The sequence below is a fragment of the Triticum dicoccoides genome, chromosome 2B, assembly GCF_002162155.2.
Source record: "Triticum dicoccoides isolate Atlit2015 ecotype Zavitan chromosome 2B, WEW_v2.0, whole genome shotgun sequence".
Lineage (NCBI taxonomy): Eukaryota > Viridiplantae > Streptophyta > Magnoliopsida > Poales > Poaceae > Triticum > Triticum dicoccoides.
Window position 1 is genome coordinate 230,196,613 of NC_041383.1, and position 18,002 is coordinate 230,214,614.

The window sequence follows — 18,002 nt, forward strand, 5'->3', positions numbered from 1 at the left end:
GGTCGGAGCCCATGGGGAAGGAGAAGACGTCGAGCTGGTGGTGGGTGCGGGGGTAGGCGTCAGACGGGGGAGGGGGAGGGGAGGGGAAGGCGGCGGTGGGGGTGGGGAGGGGCGGTAGTGGACGCAGTAGGGGGAGGAGGAGGCGGCGCTGGAGGAGGCCGCCAGGGAGGAGGAGGAGTCGGTGGAGTCCATTCATCCGACGGTGGGCTGGAGAGAGGAGGGCGAGGTTGGGGTTGAAAGGCCATGGATCCGCGGCCATGGAGAGAAGGGGAGGGGTCGCCTGGGTTGGGGGCGACGGCAGCAGTGACTGGTGGGTTGGGTGGGGAGTCCATCGGGGAGCAGGGGAGAGCGATGGCGTCGGCTACGGGTTTTCTCTGATCCAATCCTCCCTCGCCTTTACGCACGGAGCAGCCACACACGAAGCGCCACGCGAGAGCAATAACATGGAGTGACAAAATTGCCCTCGGCGGGTAGCCCAAATAACGGGCGGTGGCACGCCACCCGCGCAGAGACGGACAAGCACCGACAGCACTACCCACACTAGACACTGACGGCTGCGGCCCACACCGCTCGGGTCCCGCCTGTCATGGAGTGGTAGGGAGGTAGAACGTGTGGAAAATGACGGGCGCATAAGAGATACTATTTATTGTAGCAGTGTTTAGAACGATCGGACGGCCAGGATCGCTCCATCAAGAGATCAGACGGCCTGGATCATTTTGGAATCATAATCCGACGGTCCAGATCCAAACGCCCTGAGATTGCTCCATTTTTGCTTAGACTCTAACAATGGGATGTTGTCCAACGTGTTGAACAACCCATGTACTTGCCTGCAATGGTGGCCGGGACAAATTTTGAATTTTTTGTTCCCGTTTGTTCAGAAGAATTTGAAACTATGAACAATCTTTCGAAATTCCACTGTTTTGAAAAAGTAAAAAAAAATGAAATAGTGAATGTGCTTTTGAAAATGCAAATAGGAGTATTTTTTTGAAACTTTCATTTCTTTTTTGAATTTTCTTGAAACCTTCAAATAAATTTTGATATTCATAACAGTTTAAAAAGTTCCCAGAAAAGGAAACAAAAAGTATTATTTGAATTTTCGAAATTATTATTATTATTATTTTGAGATTTGTTTTTCAAATCTGAACAATTTATGGTTTTTCGATTTTTTAAAAAAACATGAATATTTTTCGAGTTTAAAATATTTGGAAATACCGATCATTATTTGATTATTGGGAAAATTATTTTTATTTTTATTAAATTTGTGAATATATGAAAAGCAAAAAAAGAAATAATGAAGAAAAGGAAACGAAAAAAAACCCAGCGCAGAACAACAGCTGGATGGGCCGGCCCAGTTTTCTCAGAAAAGCCGCAAAAGAAATTCCGCAAAAGACTACATATGAGCATTCACCTTTTCTCAAAAAAAAAACATATGAGCATTCACCTCAAAAAAAAAAAAGACTACATATGAGCAGAAAATTTCTCCCAAAAAAAAAACATATGAACCGAAAAGAACCAGACGCAGAGCGCACCCCATCTTCCAAAATCTCCCAAACGCAAAAGGCGATGCGATCGACCCAACCCTAGCCGCGGGCGGTCCCAGCCATAGCCACCGCGATCCCCGCTCTCCGCTTCCCCGAGTCGCGAACCACAGGTTGGCTTCGACCACCGCCCCATCAAGCATCCCAGCACGCTGCGCAACCGCGAGCTAGCGAGGGGTGTATTTGGGTGAGTAGCTGCTGCCTTTCGATGGTCTGTTTTCCGGTACGATGTTGTTAGCCTGACGCCTGTATTGTTGGGATTTGAGCACTTCCGCACCGATTTCTTCTGGTGAATTACGTTTGGCGACAATTCCCCTTGGGATGAATTCGTCTGACAACATTAAAATGTCGAGAAGTTGATGCAATGTTCCGTCACAAACTAAATGCTGCAGTATACTAGTATTGTAGTATTCCGGGTCCTCCATGCTGATAATGTGGAGAACTTTCTACGTTGGGCATCCATAATGTGCACCGTGCTATGGTGATCAAGTTCCGCTAACCAATTTTAGCAGCCAGTGCAGTGACATTACCTGAATATTCTAGGGAACCACCCAATCCCGGTAACCAGACAAAGATTACTAGCCAAACTAATTACTCAGCAATCAGCTGTGTTTGTTTTCTCTTTGAATGCTTTCCTGAAGTGCCGTGTTAAGCTCTGTGATCCGGAGTCCCTGAGTATTATTTTTGTTTAATCACCCAAAAACAGCTTTACTAATTTTTGGTCATGACCAAAATGTTGGCTTTTGCCTGGATGGATGCCAAAATTTTGGCAAGAGCATGTTCCATAGCCAGCTCTAGTCCATTTTTCTTGCCAACATTAGCCAAAACATGGGCAACCAAAACCTTAGCCAAAATATTGGTACTAAATGTTTGGTGCAGTTGGCTTGAGCTCAAATCAAACATACTACCCAAGGTATTACCGTCTCTCCCCTGGCAAATCCAACTCATTAACAACTTAGTATATGAGATTAGATATTGGCGTTGTCTCCTTGTTGTAAATTCTAATGTTACTTGTAGCAGTTGTAACTTCTAACCATCCCATTCTCTTCACTAGGATAGGATTTGGCGCAGTAGCAGTCAAGTTAAAAAAATGGAAGAGTTGGAATCAGAAAGAGTAGTGTGGTAAAGTTTAAGATAGGGAGAGTTTTGTTCACCTAAGCTCATTATAAATGGCTGCAGCTGTGCTGCCGGCATCTTGTTTGGATCAATCGATGAATAATCAAAGCTCTTGGTAAGCCTCGTAGCCTCTTCCACCTCAGGGATGAGAACATGCTGGCTATTACACTAGGGCGAGTTCCCTATCCTTTGTTATTGGACTCTCATCTGCCCAAGCACATAACTCTGTACTTCAGCACTATTTTGCTTCCTTCTTTACTTGATTCCCCAACTTGGAGCCTGAAATGCCCGTGCACCTCATCCTCGACTGCCCCGATCACGAAAAGTGACTGGTCCGATATGGTCTGAGCAGCCTGACCCCTCTGCTGCAGCTTGATGGGAATTTGTCTTGAACTCGCTTGACTGGCTTCATATTCAAAATGTAGCGTTTGTTTGCTGGCATATTTGGAAGGAGAGGTGCAGGTGTATCTTTGACCAGACCACCTGCTCTGAAGCTCAGCTAGTCGAGAAGATCAAGCATGATTATCCTTGCTGTGAGGCTTAGCTTTATTTGGGATGGAACTGTGCAGGGCGATGAGCCCTTGGTTTGCGAGTAATCTTCGTTGATCCTTTTTTCTCTCACCTGGGGCTCCAGGTGCTTATCTGTTCTTCTTCAAAAATTCCCCAACTTGGATTAGTCCACTTTGTTTGAGGAAGAAGAATTCGAGGGAGTACAATGCTGAATCTATTTTCATTGAAAGTAGAAGAGGCAGCACCTAGTTATTCCTTTTGGAATCCATTTGAGATACTCATCACTTGTTTCACAGGCATGTAAAACCTGGCAAATCAACTGAACTTTGTAAGTGAGGTGTGAGGCCGGATGGATGTAATAATTTTTTAACTCCGGGTCTTCACTAGAAGGTATCCCCAGGGCCCTATTGTATAATCTAAAGGCTTAGGATGCAGTTGCCATCCTTGTAAAATCTGGGATAAATGTACTTCTGATTTTCCTCTACCTTTAACATTTGAAATTCCAACTATTATGTATTATAAGAGTAACAAAATGAGAAAATTCTAGCATTTGTAAGAAATCAAGTTATCGGATTTTTCACTTATCGCTGTGTGCTTGAAATTTTATTCATAAGTAAAGTAGACCATGAAGTACATCTTAGCATAAATAAAATCTATATGTTGTGACTTCTATTAGTTTCAGTGCATGGTGATTGCACCCTAGCCTTTGGTGCATACAGTATGGACCCAGTATCCCCTAGGAGTGCACTATATACATTCTGGAGGTGTTAATAGTGTGTAATGATAAATGTTGAGAACGATTTACCCCTTGGCGTGACCTAGTAAATCTGCATGTTATTGAACTGTCGAATTGCTGTTTAATTGATAGATGCTGCTGAGTGCAGGATGGACACCAAACGTGGGAGGAGCCTTAGTCCAGTGGAAATCAAGGATGACCACTCTAGGGGGAGTGAGAATGGAAGGAAAGACAACTCAGCTGTACAGAATGACTCTAGCCATGCCAGACCAGGCAGAGGTCGGGAATTTGTTAGGCATTCTGATAGGCATTCCTATGGAGCACCTCGTGAATCCAGGAGGCATGATGATTATAGGAGGTATCATGATAAGCGAGCTGATGATCATGGCAGGAGCCGTTCTAGAACTTCTCGGTCAGATCGGGAATCAAGGGCTGACACTTACTATTATCCTTCAAAGCGTGATGACACATCTGATAGATCACATGATGATTGGAGAAATGTTGACAGCAGGTATGGGGGCAAATCTGTTAAGGGAGAGCAGAGGACTAAGAATCAGGAAAAACATGGGCCCCCACGTGAATACCCTAGACATGATGGCACAGAGTATGACAAAGATGCTGATTTAAGAAAGGAAACCAACTCTACCAGAAGGCATCCAGAAGAAGAGGAAAGTAAAAACAAGGAGAAGTTCAAGCAGGAGGATGCTCTAAAGAAGAGAAGCGGCAAGGAAATTGAGAAAAGCAGCTGTGCAGCAGAACCTGAGCTAGAAACTAGGGAGAAGAGAAGAAGCTTGTTCAGTTCTGTTGGTCCAGGTGTTGAAAATGCACAGCACATGGAAATGGATACCTCAGGAGGTTGGTTTATATATATTTTTGTTTTCCTTTGTTACTAATTCTGAAAAATTCTTCTTACTGAACACACTGGTGCATTATTCTATTAAGATGAGATTATGGACTTCTTGACCTTAATCAAATTTTTTGTTAATTCTGCATCAGGAATTAAAGACGAAACCATGAATGATCTGAATGCTGCAAAAGTTGCAGCGATGAAAGCTGCTGAATCAGGTGAGTTGCCTCAGTTTGTTGTCAATATTTTTTCTTCCATCGTTGCATTATCTCAAGGATTTATGTCCTCATTAGCTGCTTTAGTTTCTTATATGCTTTTTCTAAAATTTGATGGAGGCACCTATTAAAGATGCGGCTTTGTGTGATGGGTATAGTATATTTGTTGGACTGAACTTCTCCCTGATAGCACAAGAATTTTGGTTCCATGATGGTCCAATTGTATGACTACGATGTTAATCTCTTCCATGACAGATCAGAGCTATGCAATGTTCTGCATGATTGACCCCTCCTTACATGCTCACTTGCAGTGAAGAAGAACATTCTAGGATTTGGGGTTGGAACCGGGCGGTTATCCACTGACCAGAAGAAAAAGCTGCTTTGGGGCAACAAAAAGAGTAACCCTACAGAGGTATATCACGGATAGCATCTATTTGTTTTCATTTTGCATCTTTCCTTCCATTATTCCTGCATTACCATACTTTGGCTTCATTTTTTTTACCTTCATTCTAATGCCTCAGACAAGCACTCACTGGGATTCGAATCTGTTTTCTGATCGGGAGCGCCAAGAGAAATTCAACAAACTCATGGTAATTCCTTGAAGATGTATTTTATAATACAATTCTGACCTGAATTCGGCTGAGCAACAACAATTACTCTGCGATGCACTAATACTTTCTTAGAGCCTGAGGGTGCCTTGGTGGCTATGGCCTATTGTAGGGTGTGAAGAGCAATACCTCTGCCTCGGTTCAAGAGAGCAAGGCCGTCAACAAAGGGGAGGGTCCGGCGGAAGTCAAGAAACAGGAGGAGCTCGACACCGACCTGGAGAAACTCTATGTAGCAGGCCTGCGCCGGAGAGATGGCCGAACTGTCGGCCTCGGCTTGTAGCGAACTCTGGATGTGAGTGTGGCAGCACCCAAGATCTGAAGTACCTGTTATGTGGTACACAGTTCATTGGCTCCTTTATCCTTGCATGTGGAAATTTGACTGCCAGTTTTGCATCAAAAACTGTAGAATTGGGTTATTATGATCATATTGTGGCTCATGAACATCTATTATGTCTGATTCACACTTATATAGTGCGCTGGCATAACTTGTCGCCCCGGAGGACTTTTGCACTTGGATTTGTGCTTTGCTTGCCCTTTGACCATAAACAAGACAGCGGGTGGGCAACATTACTCTTACATATTTATTTTTCTTTGTTGGATCCCAAAGCTACACAGTTTTCTTATTCGCTTAACTACGAGATGACCTCTGAGTACTTAAAAAACTATTACCTCTGTACATTAATATAACATGTTTTTGCAGTTCAGTTTGAACTACATTAATTTACAGAGAGAGTAGATGATACCCCGCACGTTGTTGCGGTAATATTTCTAATATATTTAACTGAGAATTGGTTGCATGGAACATGAATATTTGGAGTAAATAATACGATAACTAACATCTGAAAATAAATATGATTTATGGTGTTTGATTATTATAAAATATAAATATCATAATAGAATGTTGATGTGCATTTTTTCTTATGCATGGTTGTATGTTCTGGTGCCTTTTTTCATGCATGTTGAATGATGAGGTGACATTCTTCCATGCTGAGAGAAATAAGTTGGTGGGGGCTAACTATTTAGATATAGAAAGATTTATTTCCTCCATTACCCACTTTTTGAAAGATCTTGAAAACTTTGAATTTGAATTGAAGAATTTGATTATTCAATATTCGATTGGAGTGGATTCACAATAATTCAAAAGAAAAATGAAAACAAGATTTTAGTTACATATTTTCTAATTAAAATTTAAACACCATATGATTTTATAAACATGCAGTCATCAATTGCTGGACATGAAAAAAAACATATGGTAACCATTGTAAACGACTGCCCCGACCAAATTCTTTTTCACAATAGCTATATATAAGTTGACTGAATTGACAATTTGGCTAAGCTGATTCCTTAATCTGATGATCCAAAAAATCGACTTTATCCAAAATAATTTTGCAGGCGACTTAAGCCGGTCCATTTTGAAAGGAAGGAAAACTATTCTCATGAGAAAGGACCAGAAGGAAGGCCTCCATCTACCTCCCTAAGAAAGTTAGGGTTTCTCTGCCTCCTGGTAGCGTTGCCATCGGTCCGCCTCGTCTCCGGTGGCCTTAGGGCCATGGAGGCGCGGTGGTTCCTGGCCCTTACTGACGGGAGGGCTTCATTTTTAGATTGTTCTTTGAGCTTTGTTAGGGTTTGTGTCCTGTTCAGGAAGGTGAGATGGCGGCGGCTCCCTGAAGATGAAATAAGATTCTCCCCGTCTAGCCCCTGTCCCGGTGGTGCGTCTAGTATCGTTCGTGGGCGTGTGGAGATGTGTGTCCGGCGGATCTGCTTGGATTTGGTTGTCGTTCGTCTACGTTCGTGTGTTTTCAGGTTGGATTCTTTCTATCTACGCTACTCTTCATCAGCGACGGTTGCTGTTCTGGTGCGCTGGTCCTATAGGGTCTTAGCACGCCGATTTCCCGACTGTCTATTACAACAAGTTTTGTGCGGCTTCGGCGAGGGAGGGCCGATGACAACGCTCGTTTTAGTGCTTGTAGTCGTTGGTAGGTGGTCTACGAATCTGGATGTAAGTTTTATTATTTCTGATGTTCGTTGTACTATCATGATTGAAGATGAATAGGTTAGAAGTAAAAAAAAAAAGCCTATTCTCATCAAACGCTTGATTCTTTTGTCGGCCGTCTGGGATTTATGCTTACGCGGTTCAGATGCCACGAGTGGTTGATATTCCAGCACACAAGCAAAACGAAGACTCGCTGCTTCTTCCCCATTTCCCTCACCTCTGCGCGCCGAACCCCGATTCCCTCACCTCGTCGCCGCCGGAGCGGAGCGGTTCCCAGACCTGGAATTTCGCTGTGGTGAGTTATTAGATTCCTCGCCGATAAGATCTTACCATGCTCACTCCATCTTTTTATCTACAATATTTTTGCTCGCTTCCGTAGTTCGGTTTGGATCTGCTGCTAGTTACCGGCCGATTTTATGGTCGCTTGCTGGACGCTGTACTACAAAGAACGAAGGAAATTTCCTGACACCCCTTGCATTTGCATGATTAGCTGATTCCCACCCCAAAAGAGGACCAGATTCGTTCCTCGTGTTATCTTTACCAGTCAGCATGTACAACCTGAAATGAAACCAGCCTAACATAACCTGTGTCATCTGACTGCCCCCTGTTGCATCTACCAACTGACCGAGGGTTTGTACCGGCTACCAAATGAGCCTGCGTAGGCAAGATGGTATGCCATCTCGTGGAGAGAATTCGGTTCGGCAGAAGCTTAGAAACACTATAGTCCGGTGGTACTTCTTTCTGTACAGCATAAGAGCTCATGTGCTTATACGTCCTAGATACGTTATCAGTGGGAGATATGTACTCAAATTGAAAGAATGTCTTTTCTTTCTGCATCAACTAGACTTTATCGCTGCCTTTTCTTGTCCAAGTTAGTGGATTAATGTGCTTTACAGATGTACTCGAGCACTCGCAGTAGCATCATGCATACTAATCCTAATATAGGTACTAAAAAATGACATGAAAAGCTACATGAACATAATTTACCTTCAGCACTTTTTTGTGCTGAGAGTAAACAAAGCACCGAGTAAGTTCAGATTGGCAGGTTCCGCAATCTTTTAAATTTTTAGGCTAGTGAACCTTTTGGGTTATCAGAAAAACTGGCCAATGAAATATCACTTACAATTGATTAGCTTCCGTGGTACCATAAAAAAATTGAACCATGAGCTAAGGTGACTTTGTTGACCGGTGGGCTGTATGTGCAAACATACATATGAATCATGGACTTGCTAATGTTTCTCTTGCAATGCACTTCCTTGGGGCCTATCTACATATCTTCAGTCTGACTGATTGTTCATTTCAATCCGATATTGTATTGGCTCTCATCTCCTTCTTGCTTGTTTGCGTTTGATCTTTCTGGCTCAGGACATTTTCACCCTTGAAAGAAGTGAGCTAGTGAAAATCCATAGTACCATGGCAGAGGGGGTTGTCGGCATGCTGATTCTGAAGCTTGGTTCAGCCTAGGCCATAGAAGCAATCAAGGTTGGTACAGGGAAGCTATGCCGTCAAGCTAAAGCTTCTTCTGTTGTCAGGCTGTTTGGTCAGATCCGTGATATCAAGGAGGATCTGGAGAGCATGCAGTCGTTTCTACAAGAAGCCGAGAGGTTCAAGGATACTGAAAATACCACTGCTAGCTTCATCAACAAGATCCGAGGCCTTGCTTTCGAGATCGAGGATGTTGTTGACGAGTTCACCTACAAGTTAGAGGATAAACATGGTGGCTTTTCTGTGAAGATCAAGCGGCGGTTTAAGAGAATCAGTACCTGGCGCCGTCTGTCACTGAAATTGAGAGACATCAAACTGAAATTAGAGAATGTTGATAGGAGAAAGGCCCGGTATGACATGAGAGGAATTGCAATAGAAGCTAGAAACAGTGATGCTCATTGCAGATCTACAGATCAGACTTCATACTTCCCAATAGAAGAAAATCTTGTCGGCATTGATGAGAGTAAGAATCTGCTGATTAATTGGTTGACAAGTGATTTCCAACAGGAGAATGTAATTAGCACAGTATGGGGGATGGGAGGAGTAGGCAAGACCACTTTGGTTGCCCATGTTTACAACACTCTGAAGATAGACTTCGACTGTGCTGCATGGATAACTGTATCAAAATCATACCAGGTTCAGGACTTGTTAAAGCAGATTATCAGGGAGTTACAGAAGAGCGACTTGAAGGGTGAACTTCGCGTTGATATTGTTGACATGGAAAAGAGAAGCCTAGTTGAGATCATCCGTGATTTCTTGCGTGGCAAGAAGTATCTTCTGGTTCTAGATGATGTCTGGGGTATTGACATCTGGTTCAAGATAAGAGATGCTTTCCCTACTAACAGCACCAGTCGGTTTGTAATCACGTCAAGAATCCATGATGTAGCGTTGCTGGCTACTGGAAATTGCATGGTTGAATTGAAACCACTAGAAGCGCACCACTCATGGGAATTGTTCTGTAAAGAGGCGTTTTGGAAAAATGAAAACAGAATATGTCCGGAGGAGCTACAGTTTTTGGCACAAAGATTTGTGGACAAGTGTAATGGCTTGCCCATTGCTATTGCATGCATAGGTCGTTTACTGTCCTGCAAAAGCCAAACTCATTCTGAATGGGAAAAATTGTACAAGGAATTAGAAGTGCAGTTGACAAACAATGCAATTTTTGATGTTAACATAGTTCTAATGGTCAGTTTGGGGGATCTTCCATATATTTTGAAGAACTGCTTTCTTCATTGTATTGTATTTCCAGAGGATTATTTGATCAAAAGGAAAAGACTGATTAGGCATTGGGTGACAGCAGGATTCATCAGGGAAACAGAGCACAAAACAATGGAGGAAGTGGCAGAGGGCTATTTGTACGAACTTGTAAATCGAAGCCTATTGCAGGTAGTGGAGAGGAATGAAAGTGGACGTGTGCGGAGTTGTCGAATGCATGATATCATTCGCCTTCTTGCTCTGGCTAAATCAAATGAGGAGAGGTTCTGTAGAGTTCATGATGGCCCAGGAAGTTCTTCAGCAGAAAATACACGCCGCCTATCAATCCAAAGCGCCAATATTGAGCAGTTGACTCTTTCAAGTGAAGTTCAGCTCCGTTCAATCTATGTTTTTGACAATGGTCTGACAATTGATTCACTGGAGTCTTTGTTGAAATCTTTTAAGTTGCTATCAACTTTAGATCTACAAGGTTCCAAAATTAGGAGGCTACCGAATGAGATTTTCAACATGTTTAATCTGCGGTTTCTGGGTCTTAGAGATACCGAGGTTGAGGATATTCCGAGAACAGTTGGAAGACTACAGAAATTGGAAGTTTTGGATGCTTACAATGCTAAGCTGTTGAGTTTACCAGAGAGTGTGGCGACACTCAGGAAGTTGAGATATCTATATGTAGCTACTGATCCAAAGACAAATATTAAAGGAGTTGTTGCCTGGACTGGAATCCAGGTGCCTAACGGCATAAGGCACTTGACAGACTTGCAAGCCTTGCAACTTGTTGAGGCAAGTTCAGAGACTTTGTGTCATCTTGGTGCTTTGACAGAGTTGAGAACTTTGTCCATCACCAAAGTGCAGAGAGAACAGTGTGCTGATTTGTGCAATGCTATCATGAATATGACCCATCTTGTTAGTCTGGCAATTATGGCTATAAATGAGAAAGAAACACTGGAACTGGAAGAGCTCTGCTTACCCCCTACGCTCTCGAAGCTTGAAATAGGAGGGCAACTAGATAGGAAACGGATGCCTCAGATTGTCTCGTCCTTCTCAGACCATGAAAACATTACCTTGTTGGCCTTAGCCTTCTCCAAACTTGATGAAGACTCATTTTCATGCCTGCTGGTGTTACATGGTCTACGTGCACTTTGGCTTGATAAGGCCTATGAAGGGAAGAGGCTGCACTTCAATGCCATGGCATTTCCAAAACTGCGACTGCTATCAATCTCAGATGCACCGCAGCTCAATGATGTTGTGGTAGAAGAAAGTGCATTGCAAAGCCTTCTTCACCTATCTCTCACAGATTGTCCAGAGCTAAAGGCCCTCCCTGATGGCATTGAGCATCTTAGAACACTAGAGAAATTATATCTGCGAGGAGTTTCCAAAGATCTCACAAAGAAGCTTCAGAACAAAGAAAAAACAAATGAATGCAATGATTATCTTAAGAAGATCAATCACGTCCGAAGGGTAACTGTTTATCCATGAAGCACTTGGGATATGATCCAGTGTTCCAGCATATATCGTCAACTCAAGTACCTCTGAGATCTCGCTCAAACTGAATAGTTCGGAGAAAAAAAGGAGGCTTTATAGAAGAGAAGTGGCAAGGAAATGTCGAAAAGCATCTGTGTAGACTGTACAGAACCTGAGTTAGGAACAAGAGGAGAGCCTTACTCGGTTTTGTTGGTCGAGATGTTGAAAATGCACATCACATCGAAATGGACACCTCAGGAGGTTGGTTGTTGTTTTTCTCTTTCCTTTTTCTATTAATTCTGAAAATTTATTGTTGCTGTACATACTGCCACACTATGGACTTCTTGATCCTAAACAAAGCTCTATATAATTCTGCATCAGGAACCAGAGAGGGAACCATAAATGCTCTCAATGCAGCAAAAGTTTCAGCAATGAAAGCTGCTGAAATAGGTGAGTGTTGCCTCAGTTTATTATCACTGTTTTCTTTTTTTAGTGGCACCATCTCAAGGATTTGTGTACTCCTCGGCTGGTTTAGTTTCTTCTTCCGTGCTTTGTCTAAAATTTATCGCCTATTAAAAATGCGGCTTTCAGTGAAGAAAAGCAACAACAACAACAACAACAACAACAAAGCCTTTAGTCCCAAACAAGTTGGGGTAGGCTAGAGGTGAAACCCATAAGATCTCGCAACCAACTCATGGCTCTGGCACATGGATAGCAAGCTTCCACGCACCCCTGTCCATAGCTAGCTCTTTGTCGATACTCCAATCCTTCAGGTCTCTCTTAACGGACTCCTCCCATGTCAAATTCGGTCGACCCCGCCCTCTCTTGACATTCTCCGCACGCTTTAGCCGTCCGCTATGCACTGGAGCTTCTGGAGGCCTGCGCTGAATATGCCCAAACCATCTCAGACGATGTTGGACAAGCTTCTCCTCAATTGGTGCTACCCCAACTCTATCTCGTATATCATCATTCCGGACTCGATCCTTCCTCGTGTGGCCACACATCCATCTCAACATACGCATCTCCGCCACACCTAACTGTTGAACATGTCGCCTTTTAGTCGGCCAACACTCCGCGCCATACAACATTGCGGGTCGAACCGCCATCCTGTAGAACTTGCCTTTTAGCTTTTGTGGCACTCTCTTGTCACAGAGAATGCCAGAAGCTTGGCGCCACTTCATCCATCCGGCTTTGATTCGATGGTTCACATCTTCATCAATACCCCCATCCTCCTGCAACATTGACCCCAAATACCGAAAGGTGTCCTTCCGAGGTACCACCTGGCCATCAAGGCTAACCTCCTCCTCCTCACACCTAGTAGTACTGAAACCGCACATCATGTACTCGGTTTTAGTTCTACTAAGCCTAAACCCTTTCGATTCCAAGGTTTGTCTCCATAACTCTAACTTCCTATTTACCCCCGTCCGACTATCGTCAACTAGCACCACATCATCCGCAAAGAGCATACACCATGGGATATCTCCTTGTATATCCCTTGTGACCTCATCCATCACCAATGCAAAAAGATAAGGGCTCAAAGCTAACCCCTGATGCAGTCCTATCTTAATCGGGAAGTCATCGGTGTCGACATCACTTGTTCGAACACTTGCGGCTTTCAGTGAAGAAACGCGTGGATAGTAAATTTGTCAGGCTGAACATTTCCCATCTTGGCGCAGCAAATTTATTTTCATTTGAGTTGTTTCAATTCCATTATGCATGCATACAAAATACTTGTACTTTTCTGTACTATTATTCTGCTGAGCAACAACATATGTACCACAGTACCTAATTAATTACTCTGTGATGCAAGACACCGAGGAGGGTCCGGCGGTAGTCAAGAAACAGGAGGAGCTCGACGCCGACCTGGAGAAACTCTATGTAGCAGACAGAGACTCTCGGCCTACAAGGAACTCACTCTGTTTGCGAGTGTCGCGTCGCTGGCGATATCAAGTGCCTGGGATGTACACGCTTCACTGGCTTGTTTGTCCCTGTATGTGGGAATTGGACTCTCAGTTTTGCATCTTGGCCTTGATGAAAACTGATGGTCGTACAGCGTGATGATAAACGACCTCATGTGCTAGCAACAGAAGGTACCTGGGCATTCTCAGAAATCAGCATCCGCTGTAGCACCGCGGTATGAATGGGGAGGTTCCAGCGGAAAGAAAGTGTATGCGCTAGCAGCAGTGAGCTCCTTGTCTGATTCACAACTCTTTTGGCTGCTTGCTGCTAGTAGTAGGGGCACGTATGAGGTGCAAAAATTTGGCATCAGCATATTGGACTGCTAAGGAAAACCTAAAATTACAGCTGCAAATCTGATTGGGGATGGGGCAAATGCACCGAAAAATATTTGTTACTAGAAGCTTGATTGTTTCTTCACAAAGTGAAGCACGGTCGTCATAAAGTACACATGCAACAGTGTAGGTATTAGAATCAAGACGAAGAAATGAACAATTGGACAGCTTGTTGTTTGTTCTTTGTATAAAGCTTTGAACAATTGGACAGCTTGTTGTTTGTTCTTTGTAGCAAGCAGAGAAATGATCTACTCCCTCTGTTCGCTTTTGTAAGACGTTTAAGACAACTGAAATTGAACTGTTTAAGGTGTTTGCCCACATTCAAACTCCTAAAAGGCTCTCCAAGCAGCTGTGAATGTGCATATAACCAAAAATATCAGCGGAAAAAGTGTCCATTCAAATTTTTCGTTCATGTTAGATTTCGCTTTTTCTTGGGCAACATGGATGAAGCTACTTTGTTTTGTCTTCCGTTATTACTGGTACTGGAATCGGTTTGATGGCCGATTGAAAAGAAAAGGACACCAATAGCTGTCGTATGTTAGCTTTTTTTTAGGGGATGTCGTATGTTAGCTAGGAAGGCAGGGATTTTTTGTTGAAAAGGACAGCCTGCCCAACGGAATTGCCAGAAAAGGCCCCCTTTAGATGAAATTGACAGAAAAGACCCCCTCGACCATGACGGTAGGCGCGCCAGCCGACACGTGGCACCTGCAGCCACGCGCGGAGGCGGCAGCCCCTGCCGCCACAGGACCAGAAGGCAGGCGCCGTGTAACAGATTTTCGGCCGAGTGTGGGAGCTGGAACGGAACGAGAGACATGAGGTGGGCCCTGCCGCCTTTGGGAGTGGCGGCACCTTCTTTTCGGCCTGACAGACGATTAGACAGCGCGCGGCACCTCCTCTTTATTTTGCGGGAAACCGTCGATCTGTTCATCTTCAATCATGGCAGTACAACGAACACCAAAAATAATAAAAATTACATCCAGATTCATAGACCACCTAGCGACGATTACAAGCACTGAAGCGAGCCGAAGGCGCGCCGCCGTCATCGCCCCTCCCTCGCCGGAGCCGGGCACAACTTGTTGTAGTAGAAGTCGGGAAGTGATACGTCTCCAACGTATCTATAACTTTTTACCGTTCCATGCTATTATAGTATCCAGTGGCGGATCCAGGATTTCAAAATTGGGTGTTCAATTTTTTTTTTGCACTGCAATATCTAAAAGGTTCATGTAGCTAGTAAGAACTTTTTTTCAAAGAATAATGGCAGTATCCTACAGAAAATAGTAAAATTTGAAATTCTTTTCTACACAATCATAAAATATGTCATGGCCAAAAACAAGGCGTCGTTAAAACCATAGTTCATGTAGGGCTGGTGATAGTAATAGGGTGTTAATGCAACATATGAGACGGTGAAAAAGCATCGATGGTAATTGGTCTTAAGGGAATCAAGATGTTTGTGATTGTTGGAACGAAGATTTGAGACCAGTTTATATGAAACGACATGATGTTTATTGCACAAACCACACCACTTTTTATACATGCATCAAGTATAAATCATATATAAAAATTTCCTACCAAAAGTGTACAGATGTACACCCTTGACCCCAGGTGGATCCGCCCCTGATAGTATCCATCTTGGATGTTTTATATTTATATGTTATTTTATATTATTTTTGGGACTAACCTATTAACCTAGAGCCCAGTGACAGTTTTTGTTTTTTTCCTTATTTTTGAGTTTTACAGAAAAGGAATATCAAACGGAGTCCAAACGAACTGAAACTTTACGATGATTTTTTGATGGACCAGAAGAAGCCCCCGAAGCACAAGAATTGGGCCAGAAGAGTCCCAAGTCAACGACAAGGGTGGAAGCGCACCCCCTGCCTTCTCGCTGGCTCGTGGACCCCCCTGACGTGAAACCGACGCAAAAAATTTCTATAAATCCAAAAAAACCCAAAAAAAAAACGAGATCGGGAGTTCCGCCGCCGCAAGCCTCTGTAGCCACGAAAAACCAACCGGGAGCCCGTTCCGGCACCCTGCAGGAGGGGGAAACCATCACCTGTGGCCATCTTCATCATCCTAGCACTCTTCATGACGAGAAGGGAGTAGTTCACCCTCGGGGCTGAGGGTATGCACCAGTAGCTATGTGTTTGATCTCTCTCTCTCTCTCGTGTTTTTGATTTGGCACGATCTTAATGTACCGCGAGCTTTGTTAATATAGTTGGATCATATGGTGTTTCTCCCCCTCTACCTTCTTGTGATGAATTGAGTTTTACCTTTGAGGTTTCACTATTATCGGATTGAATACTATTATGGATTTGAGAACACTTGATGTAGTCTTGCGTGGGATACCTGTGGTGACAATGGGGTGTGGTGACAATGGGGTGTTCTATTGATTCACTTGATGTATATTTTGGCACTCAACTCGCGGATTCCCGAGGTGACATTGGGGTAATCTATGCATAGATATTGATGCACGTTTTCGTCCTTGTTTCTCCGGTAGAAATCTTGGGGCACTGTATGAAGTTCTTTGTGTTGGATCAAATATTATGAATCTGAAGTTGTTTGATGCATGTCGTATAATTGACCCATGGATACTTGTGCTGACATTGGAGTATCTAGGTCACAATAGGGTTGATTGATGTGTATCATATGGTGTTATTTTACTATGAACTCTAGGGCTGTTTATGAAACTTATAGGAATAGATCAAGGGATTGATCGGAAAGAATAACTTTGAGGTGGTTTCGTACCCTAGAAGCAATTTCATCTTATGTTCTCCGTGATAGAAACTTTGGAGTGACTTTTGTCGCACATTGAGGGATTGCCATATGATCTAATTATGTTATCATTGTTGAGAAAATTTGCACTAGTGAAAGTATGAACCCTAGGCCTTGTTTCCAAGCATTGCAATACCGTTTTTACTCACTTTTATCACTTGTTACCTTGTTGTTTTTATTTATTCAAATTATAAAAAAATATTTCTACCATCCATATTACACTTGTATCACCATCTCTTCGCCGAACTAGTGCACCTATACAATTTACCATTGTATGGGGTGTGTTGGGGACACAAGAGACTCTTTGTTATTCGGTTGCAGGGTTGTTTGCAAGAGACCATCTTCATTCTACACCTCACACGGATTGATAAACCTTAGGTCATCCACTTGAGGGAAATTTTCTATTGTCCTACAAAACTCTGCGCTTGGAGGCCCAACACGAGTTTACAAGAAGAAGGTTGCGTAGTAGACATCAAACTCTTTTCTGGTGCCGTTGCTGAAGGAAATATGCCCTAGAGGCAATAATAAAGTTATTATTTATTTCCTTATATCATGATAAATGTTTATTATTCATGCTAGAATTGTATTAACCGGAAACATAATACATGTGTGAATACATAGACAAACATAGTGTCACTAGTATGCCTCTACTTGACTAGCTTGTTGATCAAAGATGGTTATGTTTCCTAACCATAGACATGTGTTGTCATTTGATTAACGGAATCACATCATTAGGAGAATGATGTGATTGACATGACCCATTCCGTTAGCCTAACACTTGATCGTTTAGTATGTTGCTATTGCTTTCTTCATGACTTATACATGTTCCTGTAACTATGAGATTATGCAACTCCCGTTTACCGGAGGAACACTTTGGGTGCTACCAAACGTCACAACGTAACTGGATGATTATAAACGAGTACTACAGGTGTCTCCAAAGGTACATGTTGGGTTGGCGTATTTCGAGATTAGGTTTTGTCACTCCGATTGTCGGAGAGGTATCTCTGGGCCCTCTCGGTAATGCACATCACTATAAGCCTTGCAAGCAATGTGACTAATGAGTTAGTTGCGGGATGATGCATTACGTAACGAGTAAAGAGACTTGCCGGTAACGAGATTGAACTAGGTATTTGATACCGACGATCGAATTTCGGGCAAGTAACATACCGATGACAAAGGGAACAACATATGTTGTTATGCGGTTTGACCGATAAAGAT

The 18,002-nt window shown here is 43.2% G+C and overlaps 2 protein-coding genes across 4 annotated transcripts; both read left to right on the forward strand.

Annotated features, from left to right (window-relative positions):
- Positions 1-1,509: 1,509 nt before the first annotated feature.
- On the forward strand, positions 1,510-6,296 carry LOC119363254. Of its 3 annotated transcripts, XM_037628567.1 has the most exons (7): positions 1,510-1,725; positions 3,461-3,554; positions 4,049-4,755; positions 4,897-4,965; positions 5,274-5,374; positions 5,484-5,552; positions 5,646-6,296. In XM_037628567.1, the coding sequence occupies exons 3-7, from the start codon at positions 4,050-4,052 to the stop codon at positions 6,255-6,257; spliced, it is 1,557 nt and encodes a 518-aa protein (XP_037484464.1). In that variant the 5' UTR covers positions 1,510-1,725; positions 3,461-3,554; position 4,049; the 3' UTR covers positions 6,258-6,296. The 3 variants fall into 3 exon arrangements, with proteins under 3 accessions (XP_037484464.1, XP_037484462.1, XP_037484465.1); XM_037628565.1 differs by lacking the exon at positions 3,461-3,554; XM_037628568.1 differs by lacking the exon at positions 3,461-3,554 and having other exon boundaries at positions 5,683-5,978.
- A 1,424-nt stretch (positions 6,297-7,720) lies between these two features.
- On the forward strand, positions 7,721-14,333 carry LOC119363255 (disease resistance protein RPM1-like). The gene is made up of 4 exons (XM_037628569.1): positions 7,721-7,858; positions 8,929-11,985; positions 12,106-12,174; positions 13,535-14,333. Exon 2 carries the CDS (start codon positions 9,139-9,141, stop codon positions 11,737-11,739), a length of 2,601 nt encoding a protein of 866 aa, XP_037484466.1. The 5' UTR covers positions 7,721-7,858; positions 8,929-9,138; the 3' UTR covers positions 11,740-11,985; positions 12,106-12,174; positions 13,535-14,333.
- The last annotated feature ends 3,669 nt before the right edge of the window (positions 14,334-18,002 follow it).